The sequence below is a fragment of the Pseudophryne corroboree genome, chromosome 6, assembly GCF_028390025.1.
Source record: "Pseudophryne corroboree isolate aPseCor3 chromosome 6, aPseCor3.hap2, whole genome shotgun sequence".
In the NCBI taxonomy this organism is placed as follows: domain Eukaryota; kingdom Metazoa; phylum Chordata; class Amphibia; order Anura; family Myobatrachidae; genus Pseudophryne; species Pseudophryne corroboree.
In genome coordinates, this window is record NC_086449.1 from 843,151,159 (window position 1) to 843,169,798 (window position 18,640).

The 18,640-nt window shown below is 44.2% G+C and overlaps 1 protein-coding gene across 21 annotated transcripts in view; it reads left to right on the top strand.

The window, feature by feature from the left end:
* EPS8 (EGFR pathway substrate 8, signaling adaptor) overlaps positions 1-18,640 on the top strand; it is a 611,221-nt gene that overhangs the window by 296,151 nt on the left and 296,430 nt on the right. For 19 of the 21 annotated variants that reach the window (XM_063929435.1, XM_063929440.1, XM_063929438.1 and 16 more), the window contains 3 exons: positions 10,511-10,672; positions 12,079-12,228; positions 17,049-17,131. In XM_063929435.1, the coding sequence (XP_063785505.1) occupies positions 10,511-10,672; positions 12,079-12,228; positions 17,049-17,131 (395 nt within the window). The remainder of the gene's footprint in view (positions 1-10,510; positions 10,673-12,078; positions 12,229-17,048; positions 17,132-18,640) is intronic. The other 2 variants (XM_063929448.1, XM_063929449.1) reach the window with 1 other exon arrangement.

Sequence of the window (18,640 nt, forward strand, 5' to 3'; positions counted from 1 at the left end):
AGTCATGTTGTCTTCATTATGGTTAGGTTGAGATCTTAAATCCACCCAATTTCTTCTTACTTCCGTTCCATGCTCTGTACGTATATTATAAGATCTTGGTACTACTTGTGCTTGCACAATACCTTACTGCACCCAAATACCTTTTCTCATGATCTCTGAGACTGACTTGGTCACCCAATTTTAGATCAGATAAGCTTTTTGCTCGCCTGTCATGGAACAGTTTCTGTTTCGCCTGTTGACGTTCCTTACTCAGTCTGACCAACGCTGAGTTATGTGTATTAAGCAGTTCATCATGTATCGGGAGATTTGCTCTAATCCTCCTTCCCATCAGCATTTGTGCAGGAGAAAGTCGATTCTGTAAAGGTGTACTGCGGTAGATTAAAAGACTTTTGTAGAAATCTTCTTTACCTTCTTGAGCTTTTTTCATGAGACTCTTTACAGTTTTTACTGAACTTTCCACCAACCTATTTGAGCGTGGATAGTGGGGACTTGACGTAGTGTGGACAAATTCCCACTCATCAGCAAATTGTCTAAATTCAGCACTGGAAAACTGAGGACCATTGTCAGTGAACACTTCCATAGGAACACCATGCCTTGCAAAGATTGACTTCATGCAATTGATTACGGCTTTACTAGTAGTTGTATGTAGTGTCTTCACCTCTGGGTAGTTAGAGTAATAATCAGTCACAACAATGTACGTTTTCCCATTACAATCAAACAAATCCGCGCCAACTTTCTGGTACGGTCTCTCTGGCACTGCATGAGGACTCAGTGGCTCGACTTGTTGTTTCGATCTATACGTAAGACATAATTCACATGTAGCTGTAGTCTGTGCTATGTCTTGGTTCATTCTTGGCCAATACATAACTTCACGCGCTCTCTGCTTACATTTTTCTTCTCCTAAGTGGCCTTCATGTATCTTGCACAGCATAGTTTTTCTTAGTCGTGCAGGTATGACAAACCTATTGCCTTTTTAAATAATACCATCGACAACTGTAAGGTCACTGCGGTACATCCAATAATCATGGATAGACAGCGGGCACGCATGTTTTTCTGTTGGCCAACCTTTCAGAATGATATCTTTCAACACTTTCATTGTGTCATCTGTCTCAGTTTCTTTCTTAATCTGTTCTTGTCTTGCAAGAGACACTGGTAGAGAAGCTACGATCAAATTAACATAGGCTTCTATCTCTTCATCCATCAGACTTTTGGAACCTTCACTTTTGTCCACAGCACGAGAAAGTGTATCAGCAATGTACATGTATTTGCCGGGACAGTACAGCAAGTGTACATCATATTTCTGTAGTCTGATAAGCATTCGTTGAATTCTCATGGGACAGTCATGTAATGATTTAGCCATGATAGCTATCAATGGCTTGTGGTCAGTTTCCACTGTAAATGTTTGACCATACACAAACTGATGAAATCGCTCACATGCATATGTGATCGCTAGAAGTTCTTTTTCTATCTGAGCATACCTTGTTTCAGCACTTGTCAGTGCTCTTGATGCATAGATTACTGGTTGCCAATGTATCCTCATGTTCTTGTAACAGCACTGAGCCTAGGCCAAATTGCGAAGCATCTGCTGAAATTCTTATTCTTTTCGCAGGATCAAAGAATTTTAGCACTTGTTGCTCTGTAATGATCTGTTTCAAGTTTTGCCAACTTTCTTCTTGTTCATGTGACCACATTCACTCGTTATCTTTGTCCAACAACCATGTAAGAGAGGCTGTTCGTTCAGAGAGTTGAGAAATAAACTTTCCTAAGTAAGTAATCATCCCTAGGAATCTTCTGATGTCGTCTTTGTTGTTAGGACGTTCCATGTTCACTATGGCTGATATTTTCCTTGGGTCTGGTTTTACACCTTGATCCAAGACCATGTCGCCCATAAAGGTAAGTGTATTCACGCCAAATTCACATTTGTCCTTGTTTAGCTTTAGATTCACTTTCTTGACAAGTTCCATTACTTGTCTCAATCTAGAATCATGTTCTCTCTTTGTAGATCCCCAGACCATAATGTCATCCATCATTGTTTCAACACCTGGAATATGTTCAAAAATCATGTGTATCTTTTTGTGATATACTTCTGGAGCAGACAATATTCCATATGGTAGTCGAAGAAATCTGTATCGACCTTCTGGTGTATTAAATGTACAAAGCTTTGAGCTGGCCTCATCTAGCTTCATTTGCCAGAGTCCTGAAGATGCGTCCAATTTACTGAACCATTTTGCTCCTGCAAATTGCGACATGATTTCATCTCTGGTTGGTAGTTTGAAATGTTCTCGTTTAATAGCTTTGTTTAAATCTCTGGGGTCTAGACATGTTCTGAGTTGTCCATTTCTCTTTTCAACAATTACTAAGGAGCTTACCCATTCAGTAGGCTCATCAACTTTCTGTATCACACCCAAGGCTTTCATGCGATTTAACTCTTATTTTAGTTTTTCTCTCAGCGCAAACGGCACTTTTCTACAGGGGTGTATCACTGAAGAAACTTGTGTGTCTATATTTATTGCATGCTCTCCAGGCAAACAACCTAGACCTTCAAACAATTCTCTGTATTCTGTAAACATCGATTTGCAGTCATCTTCTACTTGTGATGTCACCATAAAAACTTTCTTTAGCAAGCTTAGTTTCACACAGGAACTTAATCCTAGAATCGGTTGCACATTTTTATCCACAATCAGTAGAGATGTTTTAAACTGTTGTTCCTTATATTTCAGTGTCACTAAGCATGTACCTTTCACAGGAATTTCCTCCCCAGTGTACCCTGTAACTTTCACTTTGGCTGGATGAATTTTAGGTTTTACTCTATAAGTCTTATAGTCTTGAAATGATATTAAATTCACCTGCGCGCCAGTATCAACTTAAAGGGAATGACAATCTCATTCACAGTTAAAGGGACAATCCATTCTTTCTTATCTGCACTGCAAAGTTCAATGCAATCCACAAAGAATTCATCTGATTGTTTAAAAGCATGCACTGTGGTTGTTTTACTTTTCATTTTACAGCATTTGGCAAAGTGATTTAGTCTACCACATTTCATGCAGGTTTTACCATAAGCAGGGCACATTTTAGGATTGTGAGCATTTCCACATCTACTACACATTTCCTTATTAGACTGTGGCTTAGACTGCTTCATTCTTGAGAATGGAGGTTTGCTTGGCTCTGTGTTCTGCACTACATGGACAGCAGCATCAACTTCCTTGTGTAACGTTTTGGCTTGAAATCTAGTTATTCCTGCAGATCTGCACATAGTCACTGCCTTTTCTAGTGTTAGGTCTTGCTCTCTCAGCAATCTCTCTCTGAGTCTATTATCAGGTATTCCACAGACAATACGATCTCTAATCAGTGAATCCTTTAAATCACCAAACTCACAGGTTTTACTGAGTGATTGCAGCTCTGTAACATACTGATCAAATCCATCTACAGACTTCTGATCACATGTGAAAAATGTATATCTTTCATATGTCACATTTTTCCTTGGCACAAAGTAATCTTCAAACTTTTGCTTCATAGAAGATAGCACCATATTCTGCCCCTCATCAAACTGAAAACTATTATAAATGTCCAGCACATCTTCTCCTATCACATGGAGGAAAATGGATGCCTTCGTTTTGTCAGCCTCTGTATCAGCTCCACATGCAGCAAGATATATATTAAACCTTTGCTTAAATCTTTTCCAGTTTTCAGACAAGTTACCAGACATCAGCATGCCGGTTGGAGGAGCCAGTTTATCCATGGTTACTCACTGTTTGAAGAGAGGAGCACACGGCAGGCTTTGCAGACACTGAGTATCACAGCCTTACAGACTGCTGCAGGATTCTGTCACACTCTGAGAACACTAGCAGTCCAAGTTAAACTTTTTGTGATACCATGTTTTGTTTATATGTTTGTAAATCCAGTCATCGGGACACAGAGACATGTGAGTTCACTGCTGTGCTGTTTATTCCATCACCAACTCCAGACACTCTGCACACTGGACCACCCACTTCCCAGCATCCCCCTGGTCCCAGGGACCATCACTGAAGATTCAGGCTTACACAGATTAGTAAGGGAGTGTCTACAAATATTAAGCATTCTAATACACTAACATCACAGTCAGTACCCCTGGACTCATACGGCATTGTCACATAGGATGGCACTTTTCAAAAACTAGGCCCCAAACAGCACCTCATGCAAAGATGTTGAAGAGGTGCATTGAGGTAGCTGTATGACTAAGTCAAGCGACACAAACAATTCCCACTGGAATTATACGTCCAAATCACTGGAATTATACGTCCAAATCACTGGAATTAATTGGCAAAATCACTGGAATTATACGTCCAAATCACTGGAATTAATTGGCATGATCATTGTAATTAATAATTATACGTCCAAATCACTGGAATTAATTGGCAAAATCTCGCTATCGCCTGCCTAGTGAAGAGGAATCCAGATGGGATTTGGTACCGGGGACACAATACCTCCATCAATTGTCTAAATCTCACTGCACTAATGGCGGATACCGGATGCACGTCTAACACCAACATAAGTGTCAAGGCCTCACTTCCTTCATCATGTGAAGCTGAACCACTAGTCATGAACATAGGCCAGGGCCTCAGCCGTTTCTTGCCACTCCATGTCGTAAATGGCATATTGGCAAGTTTACGTTTCTCCTCAGACCATTTAAATTTCTTTTTTACTTTCTACTGAACTTTGGCTTTTTGGATTTTACATGCCCTCTACTATCACATTGGGCATCGGCCTTGGCAGATGACGTTGATGGCATTTCATCGTCTATGTCATGGCTAGTGGCAGCAGCTTCGGCACTAGGAGGAAGTGGTTCTTGATCTTTCCCTATTTTATCCTCCAAATTTTTGTTCTCCATTATTTTTTTTTAGTTATATAACACAATATGCGGCACTGGAATGACTGATGGCCAGGACACTACCACTGGTCTGATGCAGCACAGCAACACTGTGAGGGACTTATTATACAGCAGCACTGCACATATGGCAGCAGAGGACACAAGCACTGTGACTGGACAGATTCAGCACAAACCACGGACATTGAGAGAACGGAGACACGTCCTCTCTGTACACTCTCCAATTTCGGAGTGAAAATGGCGGGGATGCGTAGCTCCTTATATGGAAGCCAAATCCCGCGAGAATCTGACAGATGATGACGTTTTGCCTGGTACGGGTTTCTGAGTCAGACTGGAAAACCGGAGCCTGGCTTGGAACCGGACTCGAATGGTGAAGTTCGGTACGGTTCGGTTCTCTGAGAGCCAAACCCGCTCATCTCTACATAGAAGGGATCCCAATGTGCCTCCAACCAGCCCCTAGCAGGTTGGTACCAGGGATGATTTCCACAGGGTATAACAAGTCCTGACAACGATCGTACAGGACTTCTCACTGCTGCGCCTGGGTTTTGGTATGGGGGTAATGAAAGGGTTTATTTAAAAGGAAAAAAAACAAAAGGGAAAAAAAAACCCAATTTGTATTGATGACCATCGTCCAGCCGGCTGGGAGAAATAGAAGTGAAACTGCTAATGACCGTCTCTTTACCAGCAGATCATATTCCAACCGGCCAACTAGTTATATGTATGGCCAGCTTATGGCTATCTTCATTCAGAGTGTGTGTATATAGTGACGCGGATGGCTTACTCACTATGTATCTCTGGGTTAGCTGTCCTCTTTGTCAGGATGGCAGATGACTTTCAGTAAGTAAAACAGTTTCTCTGCGATCCCTAGCACTCTGACAACACCACCTTTGACCATCGGATCATCCAGCTGGTCTGTCGTGGACCACCCCTGCAGAGCACCTGCTAAAGGCTAAGCTCCACCCCAGCTTTATCTTTACTGGGCGGCTGCAAATCCCGGTTTTCCCAGCTTCCCTCTATAGAGCTGCCCAGGTGTTCTGTCTGACTGCAGCCCCACTCTAACAGCATCAGTGACATTTGAAATCTTTCTATAGGAAAGTGGTAGGTCCGCAGCTTTGCTACATTCACCCCTCCCCCCACGATGCCATACTACCAGGTAGCTCTGTCCAAAGATTGTGCTTTCACATTACAGCACACGGTATGAGCCGAAATTCATATTTTACCACACAGGATGAGCCGAAATTCACATTACAGCACACGGTATGAGACGAAATTCACATTACATCACACAGTATGAGCCGAAATTCACATTACATCACACAGTATGAGCCGAAATTCACATTACATCACACAGAATGAGCCGAAGTTCACATTACAGCACACGGTATGAGCTGATATTCACATTACAGCACACGGTATGAGACGAAATTTACATTATATCACACAGTATGAGCCGAAATTCACATTACATCACACAGAATGAGCCGAAATTCACATTACAGCACACGGTATGAGCTGATATTCACATTACAGCACACGGTATGAGACGAAATTCACATTACATCACAAAGTATGAGACGAAATTCACATTACAGCACACGGTATGAGACGAAATTCACATTACATCACACAGTATGAGCCGAAATTCACACTACATCACACAGTATGAGCCGAAATTCACATTACATCACACAGTATGAGCCAAAATTCACATTACAGCACACGGTATGAGACGAAATTCACATTACACCACACAGTATGAGCCGAAATTCACATTACATCACACAGTATGAGCCGAAATTCACATTACATCACACAGTATGAGCCGAAATTCACATTATAGCACACGGTATGACACACAATTCAGGGACAGGGAGAGAGAGTGACAGCAGGGACATAGGGAAGCAGGGGAACATTACCTGATATGTGCAGCGGAGATGCGGATGGGACTGTGGTTGTCGGTGGCGGAGGAGGCCATTGTCTGCGGGGGATGCAGCGGTACTAAGCTGTCATTCGTTGCTGCGGCGTTGATGTCCCCCTGTCCACCGCCAGTTGTGGTCTGCGGTGGTCAGCTTTCAGTGGCGGTCCGGCAGTGAACTTTGGTCAGCGGTGGGCGGCTGTGATATAAATATATAAAAAATGTTACATTTATATTATTTATGTTTCCCTGTCCCTGCAGTCCAAGTGATCTGAGTGTGAGCTGACCAGTCACTTCCCACCCAGACCAACTGCCAACTCTCCCCCCTCCCCCCCCTCGCCTGGGTGGTCCTGGGTCGACAGTCCCGGTGGGAGCAGGTGCTGCTGAGGACAAGGAGAGGCACCAGCGCTTCCTGCCCGGCGCTGCCACGCGAAACCCAGCACTGGCGTTCCCGATGTCTCCGGAGCTGCCGCTGCTGTAGTGACAGGCAGCTCCAACATCGGGTCCCGCCGCCGCGCTGCCCTGCTTCACCCCGCCGCGCTGCCCTGCTTCACCCCGCCGCGCTGCCCTGCTTCACCCCGCCGCGCTGCCCTGCTTCACCCCGCCGCGCTGCTCTGCTTCACCCCGCCGCGCTACTCTGCTTCACCCCGCCGCGCTACTCAGCTCCACTGTAGCGCCGGGTCCCTCCGCCTCTACACCTGAATGCCTATGGGTGATCATATCTGCCTCGCTGACAGGGGCGGATTCCCCTGTCAACGAGGCACTTGATTAGTATGTGTCCTAGGGTGCCTGGCACTCTCTGCGTGACTAGTATGTGTCTGCGATGTGGTTGCATCTCACTTCCCATGAGCTGCTGTATATGGAGCAGGCACATTAGATGAATGATTGGTGTATAATGTAGAGGAATGATCGATGTATAATGTAGAGGAATGATCGGTGTATAATGTAGAGGAATGATTGATCGGTGTATAATGTAGAGGAATGATTGATTGGTGTATAATGTAGAGGAATGATCGGTGTATAATGTAGATGAATGATTGGTGTATAATGTAGAGGAATGATCAGTGTATAATGTAGAGGAATGATCGGTGTATAATGTAGATGAATGATTGGTGTATAATGTAGAGGAATGATCGGTGTATAATGTAGATGAATGATTGATTGTTGTATAATGTAGAGGAATGATCGGTGTATAATGTAGAGGAATGATTGATTGGTGTATAATGTAGAGGAATGATCGGTGTATAATGTAGATGAATGATTGATTGGTGTATAATGTAGAGGAATGATTGGTGTATAATGTAGAGGAATGATTGGTGTATAATGTAGAGGAATGATTGGTGTATAATGTAGAGGAATGATCGGTGTATAATGTAGAGGAATGATTGATTGTTGTATAATGTAGAGGAATGATTGATTGGTGTATAATGTAGAGGAATGATTGATTGGTGTATAATGTAGAGGAATGATTGGTGTATAATGTAGAGGAATGATCGGTGTATAATGTAGATGAATGATTGATTGGTGTATAATGTAGAGGAATGATCAGTGTATAATGTAGAGGAATGATCAGTGTATAATCGAGAGGAAGGATCAGTATATAATGTAGAGGAAGGATTGGTGTATAATGTAGAGGAATGATCAGTGTATAATGTAGAGGAATGATCTGTGTATAATGTAGAGGAATGATCGGTGTATAATGTAGAGGAATGATTGATTGGTGTATAATGTAGAGGAATGATTGGTGTATAATGTAGAGGAATGATTGGTGTATAATGTAGAGGAATGATCTGTGTATAATGTAGAGGAATGATCTGTGTATAATGTAGAGGAATGATCGGTGTATAATGTAGAGGAATGATCGGTGTATAATGTAGAGGAATGATCGGTGTATAATGTAGAGGAATGATTGGTGTATAATGTAGAGGAATGATTGGTGTATAATGAAGAGCAGGCATTCCCAACCGCTGTCCTCAAGGCACACCAACAGTGCAGGTTTTAGTGATATCCAGGCTTGAACACAGGTGACTTAATTAGTACCTTAGTTATTTTGCTTTAACCATCTGTGCTGCAGCCTGGATATCACTAAAACCTGCACTGTTGGTGTGCCTTGAGGACCGTGGTTGGGAATGCCTGATGTAGAGGAATGATTGGTGTATAATGTAGAAGAATGTTCAGTGTATAATGTAGAGGAATGTTCAGTGTATAATGTAGAGGAATGTTCAGTGTATAATGTAGAGGAATGATCGGTGTATAATGTAGATGAATGATTGGTGTATAATGTAGAGGAATGATCGGTGTATAATGTAGAGGAATGATTGATTGGTCTATAATGTAGAGGAATGATCGGTGTATAATGTAGAGGAATGATTGATTGGTGTATAATGTAGAGGAATGATCGGTGTATAATGTAGATGAATGATTGGTGTATAATGTAGAGAAATGATCGGTGTATAATGTAGAGGAATGATTGGTGTATAATGTAGAGGAATGATTGGTGTATAATGTAGAGGAATGATTGGTGTATAATGTAGAGGAATGATTGATTGGTGTATAATGTAGAGGAATGATTGGTGTATAATGTAGAGGAATGATTGATTGGTGTATAATGTAGAGGAATGATTGGTGTATAATGTAGAGGAATGATTGGTGTATAATGTAGAGGAATGATTGGTGTATAATGTAGAGGAATGATTGGTGTATAATGTAGAGGAATGATTGGTGTATAATGTAGAGGAATGATTGATTGGTGTATAAAGTAGAGGAATGATTGGTGTATAATGTAGAGGAATGATTAATTGGTGTATAAGCGGAATGTTTATCGGAAGATTATCTGAGCTGTCGGTAATTTTTACTGTTTGTAATTTTCTTCTTGCACCTGAACTGAAATATCTTTGAGGCGTGCGCATTCATTCCTATTCTGTCTGTAATGGCGTCTGGGGAACGTTTCTCTGTGCCTATGGCTGTAGACAGTGGGGACGGGTGATGGGGCGTGGCCTAACGTAAGGGGGCGTGACCACGCCTTGTTACCAAGAAATGATAAAGAATATAATTTAGCATTCATGGCGCTGCACGGTCTATAGGGTGTGCTGTTGTGCCAAGAGCAGATCAGGACAGGGGCACCATTGCTAGTCGCTACCTTTCCCCTCCTGCTGCTGCTGCTCACTGCAGCCCAAGTGGGGGGTGAGGGAGCGGATGGACCCGGGCCCCTCTCTCAGGCCCGGGTAGTTAGTTCCCCCCCCCCCCCCCTCTCTGCGCCACTGTGGGGCGGGATGTACTAAACATTGAAAAATGAGAATCTCACGGTGATAAATTACCAGCTAACCAGCTCCTAACTCTCTTGTTACAGGCTGTGTTTGAAAAATGACAGTTAGGAGCTGATTGGCTGGTGCTTTATCACCATGAAATTATCATTTTTCAAGCCTAGTACATCTTGCCCATGTGTGCGCTGCACACGTTGTCATATAGTAATAGTACTGATTCTAGGTGCATCCTGCGCAGCTTGTTATTATCAGAATGCTTGGAGGTGTTTTGCTTTATACCAGATGTCCTAAAATCCATGCACAAGAGGGTGTCTTCTGGACTGTTTGGGATATTGCATGTAATCAATGCTTTTAGTAGAACTCTGGCAGATACTATTGTAAATGCCCCAAATGTTCCATTCCATTGCATCTCTCTGTGCCCTGGAGACCGCTGGCATGTTGTGAATATGCTCTGACAATGTACCGCAGCATCTCACCACCTTCACCATGGACCGAAAAGATGCCATGTTAACTGTGGATGACGGGATACGGAAACTGAAGTTATTGGACGCAAAAGGAAAAGTGTGGACCCAAGATATGTTTCTGCAAGTTGATGACAAAGGTGTTAGTCTGTATGATATAGAGTCCAAGGTAATTTTCCAATATCCCCATGTTTCTCTCATTGTGTTGGTGTTGTTGAGTGTGCCAAGACAGCTAACATGAGCCAGACTTCAGCTGTTGTAGCATGACCAAGATGCTAGTTGTGATCACATGAGCCAGACATCGGGTGTAATAGAGTGACCCAGGTGGTCTGGCATGTGTCATGTGTAGTAAAGTGATCCAGATGCCAGGTGTTGTAGGGTAACCCAGGTGTGAGCCAGAAGCCAGGTGTGATAAGATGACCTTGGTGTGAGCTAAAAGCCAAGTGTTGTAGGGTGGCCTAGGTGTGAGCCAGAAGCCAGGTGTTGTAGGGTGATCTAGGTGTGAGCCAGAAGTCAGGTGTGGTAGGGTGACCCAGGTGTGAGCTACAAGCCAGGTGTGGTAGGGTGACCTTGGTGTGAGCCAGAAGCCAGGTGTAGTAGAGTGATCTAGGTGTGAACCAGAAGCCAGGTGTGGTAGAGTGATCTAGGTGTGAGCCAGAAGCCAGGTGTGATAAGATGACCTTGGTGTGAGCCAGAAGCCAGGTGTTTTAGGGTGACCCAGGTGTGAGCCAGATGCCAGGTGTGGTAGTGACCCAGGTGTGAGCTAGCTGCTTGGAATGGTAGGATGATCCAGATGTGAGCCAGCAGCCAGGTGTGGTACCAGCCTCTATGGCGGTCTGACAGAAGTCAGGTGTGGTAGGATGACCACGGTGTGAGACAGAAGTCAAGTGTGGTAGAATGACCACGGTGTGAGACAGAAGTCAGGTGTGGTAGGATGACCACAGTGTGAGACAGAAGTCAGGTGTGGTAGGATGACCACGGTGTGAGACAGAAGTCAGGTGTGGTAGGATGACCACGGTGTGAGACAGAAGTCAGGTGTGGTAGGATGACCACAGTGTGAGACAGAAGTCAGGTGTGGTAGGATGACCACGGTGTGAGACAGAAGTCAGGTGTGGTAGGATGACCCAGGTTGGAGCCAGCTGCCAGGTAACCTCTAGAATCTAGACATTTCTCAAGAATGTAGCTCATTGTTTGTCTTGTGTATTTGTTAGTTGCTTGATACTTTATTCTGATCATTTAAAGAGCAAAGTGAGAAAGCCGCAACCAGATATGATGTAGTTACCTGCAGGCTTTTATTACATGTTGTAGATAAATGCGTTCCACCCATTGTTCTGTAGTATCGTCATTTAGAGATGAGGTGGGGGCCATGAGCCATAGCGAGTAAGTGGCCAACCCTGCATTGCCTGGTAATGTAGATGTCCGCTGTCTGGCATGATAGGTAGGTTTTTATATGCTGGACAGAGTTGTCTGTTGTGTTGTAAGATCTGAATTGATCTTTACCCTCCCCCCAGCAGCCTGTCCTGTAATAGTAGCTTTAGCCAGACAGGCGCAACATGTACTCTCATTTCTGTGCAGAATGAATTAGAAACTTTTCCAGCAAGTACCATACAGCACTGTAAGGCCGTGATGAACGCCTGCAGATATGATTCCATTCTTGCCCTTGTTTGCAAAGAGCCAACACAAAACAAAGCTGATCTGCACCTCTTTCAGTGTGAAGCGGTCAAGGTAAGACTGGAACGGGTGTTATTCCAGTGTTCCATCCCCCCATCCTTCCTGCCCCATGCACGTTTCTGTTACACTGCGTGGACGAATGCGTTGGAGTGGAACACGTTGCATGCTCACTATGGGGGTTTTGTATGAATCTGCTCCTCACTCTGTGAAGCTAAACACAATGGAAACCATAAACTGAAAAGCAAATCTTTAGCTGCATTCTTTAAATGGCCCTTGTACCAGATGTTTGACATTTAACGTAATGTTTCATTGTAAAACATATTCTTCTATGTTATGAATAAAGTACATTTTTCCACCAGAATTAACGTTTTAAATGTTCAGAACACTGAAGAGTGATACCAGATTAGTGTAATACGATAATGGGGATATTGCATACCTGCCATCATTCATGGGTTAAAAGGGTTTGTGGTACTTCCTGACGTTTTACACAGAGCCACAAGCAAGGGTCTTCTTCTCTGGGAAACTATCCGATTGTTCCACAGTCCATAGAAATGACCCAGCTGAGCTGAGACTTTGTGAATGAGGGCTGTTATATACTCTAGATTTTATTGCAAGAGTCCCATGTAGCAAGGTTGGAGTCTTCTCAGAGGTGTATCTTTCACGCCATGGACTGATCGTAATAGATGCAACAGAAGATATTGTGGAAGTACCCAAGGATTTCATTACTGAGGAGCCTCTGATGAACACCAGCTGTGGTATCTGAGAGACTGACTGTCCCATGGTCCATTTACAGGAGACCTTCTCAGCAAGTGTCTACTGTCTGTACAGAAAGAGTAATAGATCTGTGTAACGCCTTAAACCTCTAACATGAAATAATGCAGTGTTAAATGTTTTTATTTTATTTTATTATGCTGTGACTACAAGCATGGTGCCAAGCCTTTTATAAGGGAATCTCGCTGGTAGTATTCCACATTCTTGTTGCTTGTGATATTTATTGAGTGAGCTGAACCAATGCAGTTAATTCACACACACACAACAGAGATATATGGAGGGTGAACCAAATCAGAGAGATACTAAATCTGCGATACTTCTCCCCTAACAATCCAAGCACATGAGAAAACCACCGCTAACATTCTGTATTAAAGGGTAAACAACTACAACACATTAGAGGCAATACACAGAGCAACACCTCATTGTTTAATCTCCTTAATGTTTACTTCAATTCAAAATCTTCAGTCGTATTGAGCTGTCTGAGTGTACTTTGTATGTTTTAATATGTTTAGTCTATTTGAATATATTCAGATGTAATAGGAATGAGCAGTAAAAAATTGATTTCATTGACAGATGTCAAATAAATCATATAAAAGCTTAATATCTTTGGATTGCTAATGTTAGATTTAAAACATGTTTGATCAAGGTTTCTAATACATCGATGTTTCCCAGCATTAATATAAGCAGCGGTCCATTTTTTTTTCATGAAAACATTAATGCAAAAGAAAATGGTTTTTTGTTTTTGTTTTTGTTTTTTAACTCCTCCCCCCCCCCCCCCCCCCCCCAATCCTGGTAACAAATATGTCCCATAACCCTAGGGAGTGCTGGATGATATGTACCATAACCCTAGGGAGTGCTGGATCACCGATGATATGTACCATAACCCTAGGGAGTGCTGGATCACCGATGATATGTACCATAACCCTAGGGAGTGCTGGATCACCGATGATATGTACCATAACCCTAGGGAGTGCTGGATGATATGTCACATAACCCTAGGGAGTGCTGGATGATATGTACCATAACCCTAGGGAGTGCAGGATCACCGATGATATGTCACATATTCCTAGGGAGTGCTGGATGATATGTCCCATAACCCTAGGGAGTGCTGGATGATATGTACCATAACCCTAGGGAGTGCTGGATGATATGTCCCATAACCCTAGGGAGTGTTGGATGATATGTCCCATAACCCTAGGGAGTGCTGGATGATATGTCACATAACCCTAGGGAGTGCTGGATGATATGTCCCATAACCCTAGGGAGTGCTGGATGATATGTCCCATAACCCTAGGGAGTGCAGAATGATATGTCACATAACCCTAGGGAGTGCTGGATGATATGTCCCATAACCCTTGGGAGTGCTGGATGATATGTACCATAACCCTAGGGAGTGCTGGATCACCGATGATATGTACCATAACCCTAGGGAGTGCTGGATGATATGTCCCATAACCCTAGGGAGTGCTGGATGATATGTCACATATTCCTAGGGAGTGCTGGATGATATGTCCCATAACCCTAGGGAGTGCTGGATGATATGTCCCATAACCCTAGGGAGTGCTGGATGATATGTCCCATAACCCTAGGGAGTGCTGGATGATATGTCCCATAACCCTAGGGAGTGCTGGATGATATGTCACATAACCCTAGGGAGTGCTGGATGATATGTCACATAACCCTAGGGAGTGCTGGATGATATGTACCATAACCCTAGGGAGTGCTGGATGATATGTCACATAACCCTAGGGAGTGCTGGATGATATGTCACATAACCCTAGGGAGTGCTGGATGATATGTCACATAACCCTAGGGAGTGCTGGATGATATGTCACATAACCCTAGGGAGTGCTGGATGATATGTCACATAACCCTAGGGAGTGCTGGATGATATGTCCCATAACCCTAGGGAGTGCTGGATGATATGTCACATAACCCTAGGGAGTGCAGGATGATATGTCACATAACCCTAGGGAGTGCTGGATGATATGTCACATAACCCTAGGGAGTGCAGGATGATATGTTCCATAACCCTAGGGAGTGCTGGATGATATGTCACATAACCCTAGGGAGTGCAGGATGATATGTCACATAACCCTAGGGAGTGCTGGATGATATGTCCCATAACCCTAGGGAGTGCTGGATCACCGATGATATGTCCCATAACCCTAGGGAGTGCTGGATGATATGTCACATAACCCTAGGGAGTGCAGGATGATATGTCACATAACCCTAGGGAGTGCTGGATGATATGTCACATAACCCTAGGGAGTGCTGGATGATATGTCACATAACCCTAGGGAGTGCTGGATGATATGTCACATAACCCTAGGGAGTGCTGGATGATATGTCACATAACCCTAGGGAGTGCTGGATGATATGTACCATAACCCTAGGGAGTGCTGGATGATATGTCACATAACCCTAGGGAGTGCAGGATGATATGTTCCATAACCCTAGGGAGTGCTGGATGATATGTTCCATAACCCTAGGGAGTGCAGGATGATATGTCACATAACCCTAGGGAGTGCTGGATGATATGTCACATAACCCTAGGGAGTGCTGGATGATATGTCACATAACCCTAGGGAGTGCTGGATGATATGTCACATAACCCTAGGGAGTGCTGGATGATATGTACCATAACCCTAGGGAGTGCTGGATGATATGTCACATAACCCTAGGGAGTGCTGGATGATATGTCACATAACCCTAGGGAGTGCTGGATGATATGTCACATAACCCTAGGGAGTGCTGGATGATATGTCACATAACCCTAGGGAGTGCTGGATGATATGTCACATAACCCTAGGGAGTGCTGGATGATATGTCCCATAACCCTAGGGAGTGCTGGATGATATGTCACATAACCCTAGGGAGTGCAGGATGATATGTCACATAACCCTAGGGAGTGCTGGATGATATGTCACATAACCCTAGGGAGTGCAGGATGATATGTTCCATAACCCTAGGGAGTGCTGGATGATATGTCACATAACCCTAGGGAGTGCAGGATGATATGTCACATAACCCTAGGGAGTGCTGGATGATATGTCCCATAACCCTAGGGAGTGCTGGATCACCGATGATATGTCCCATAACCCTAGGGAGTGCTGGATGATATGTCACATAACCCTAGGGAGTGCAGGATGATATGTCACATAACCCTAGGGAGTGCTGGATGATATGTCACATAACCCTAGGGAGTGCTGGATGATATGTCACATAACCCTAGGGAGTGCTGGATGATATGTCACATAACCCTAGGGAGTGCTGGATGATATGTCACATAACCCTAGGGAGTGCTGGATGATATGTACCATAACCCTAGGGAGTGCTGGATGATATGTCACATAACCCTAGGGAGTGCAGGATGATATGTTCCATAACCCTAGGGAGTGCTGGATGATATGTCCCATAACCCTAGGGAGTGCAGGATGATATGTCACATAACCCTAGGGAGTGCTGGATGATATGTCACATAACCCTAGGGAGTGCTGGATGATATGTCCCATAACCCTAGGGAGTGCTGGATGATATGTACCATAACCCTAGGGAGTGCTGGATGATATGTACCATAACCCTAGGGAGTGCTGGATGATATGTACCATAACCGTAGGGAGTGCTGGATGATATGTCCCATAACCCTAGGGAGTGCTGGATGATATGTCCCATAACCCTAGGGAGTGCTGGATGATATGTCCCATAACCCTAGGGAGTGCTGGATGATATGTCCCATAACCCTAGGGAGTGCAGGATGATATGTCACATAACCCTAGGGAGTGCTGGATGATATGTCCCATAACCCTAGGGAGTGCTGGATCACCGATGATATGTATTGGGTGGTCCGAACACTGGAAATATAAAGTGTGTAGATTTTTTTGGGTTCTTTAAAGATTGCAGAATAATCCACTAAATGACTGAAATCTAGATATGTGAGCGTTGATAAATGCTGGTTCCATCTGTGATAGAGCGGATTTGTGCATGTCTGGCATCTCCCCCACCATATTGCTGTGCACATTGACGTCTTGTGGTGCGTGCTGTGTCACTGTGGGGTCCTTTTATACAGGAATGGATTTAATTGTAATGTATACTCTTTGCAGGCTTCTGGTATCCAACAAGATATTGACAGTGCGGTGAATGACAGCAAAGGAGGAAAAGTGAGGACGCGGCCCGACACACTCAGGTAAACACTGCATTGTGTACATTGAATCAGAATCCGTTTATTACCAAGTATATCAGTACATAGGCCCTCATTCCGAGTTGTTCGCTCGGTATTTTTCATCGCATCGCAGTGAAAATCCGCTTAGTACGCATGCGCAATGTTCGCACTGCGACTGCGCCAAGTAACTTTACTATGAAGAAAGTATTTTTACTCACGGCTTTTTCTTCGCTCCGGCGATCGTAATGTGATTGACAGGAAATGGGTGTTACTGGGCGGAAACACGGCGTTTCAGGGGCGTGTGGCTGAAAACGCTACCGTTTCCGGAAAAAACGCAGGAGTGGCCGGAGAAACGGTGGGAGTGCCTGGGCGAACGCTGGGTGTGTTTGTGACGTCAACCAGGAACGACAAGCACTGAACTGATCGCACAGGCAGAGTAAGTCTGGAGCTACTCTGAAACTGCTAAGTAGTTAGTAATCGCAATATTGCGAATACATCGGTCGCAATTTTAAGAAGCTAAGATTCACTCCCAGTAGGCGGCGGCTTAGCGTGTGTAACTCTGCTAAATTCGCCTTGCGACCGATCAACTCGGAATGAGGGCCATAATACACAAGACATTTGTGTCCGATGACCACAGCTCTCAGACAGATACAACACATGACATAACATAGAGAAGCATGACGGGTACTGGAGTACATGTTACGTGTATGACATGAAATGAGCTAGGCAATTGTCGGATTAACCAAGATAGTTGCTTGGGGGAAGAAACTGTTCCTGTGTCTAGCAGTTCTCGCCAGCCGCAAGCTGTAGAGTCTTCCAGATGGCAGCCGCTGGAACAGGACGTGAGTGGGGTGGGAGTGGTCGTCAATGATGCTTCCTGCCCGCTTCGTGACCCTTGCCCGATAGATATCCTCAATTGCTGGGAGGTTTGTCCCTATGATTTGTTCCGCTACCCTTATGATTCGCTGTGGTCTGTTCCTGTCATGGGTTGGGGCCGAGCCAAACCACACTATTATCGAGGAGCAGAGAACAGATTGGATAATTGCAGAGTAAAAGAGGATCAGAAGTTCCTGCGGTAGTTTGAGCTTCCTAAGTTGTCATAAGAAGTACAACCTCTGCTGGGCTTTTCCCACAATGCCATCGATGCAAGACTTCTACCTCAGATCCTTGGCTATCGTGGAGCCTAGAAATCTGAAGGATTCCACCACCATTACCGAATTGTCCACAATTGTTAGTGGGGAGTGTAGGGGGGGTGCTTCCTGAAGTCAACAATCATCTTAACCGTTTTTGATGAATTTAGCTGTAGATTGTTTGTGCCGCACCAGGTGACCAGCCTCTCCACCTCCTTCCTGTAAGCAGACTCCTCCCCATCCGTAATGAGACCAATCAGCATGGTGTCATCCGCAAATGTAAGGAGTTTCACAGATGTGTCAGCGGAAGAGCAGTCGTTGGTGTAGATAGAGAAGAGGAAGGGAGAAAGAACACACCCCTGGGGTGCACCCGTACTAGTAGTCCTAACCGCAGACGTCAATT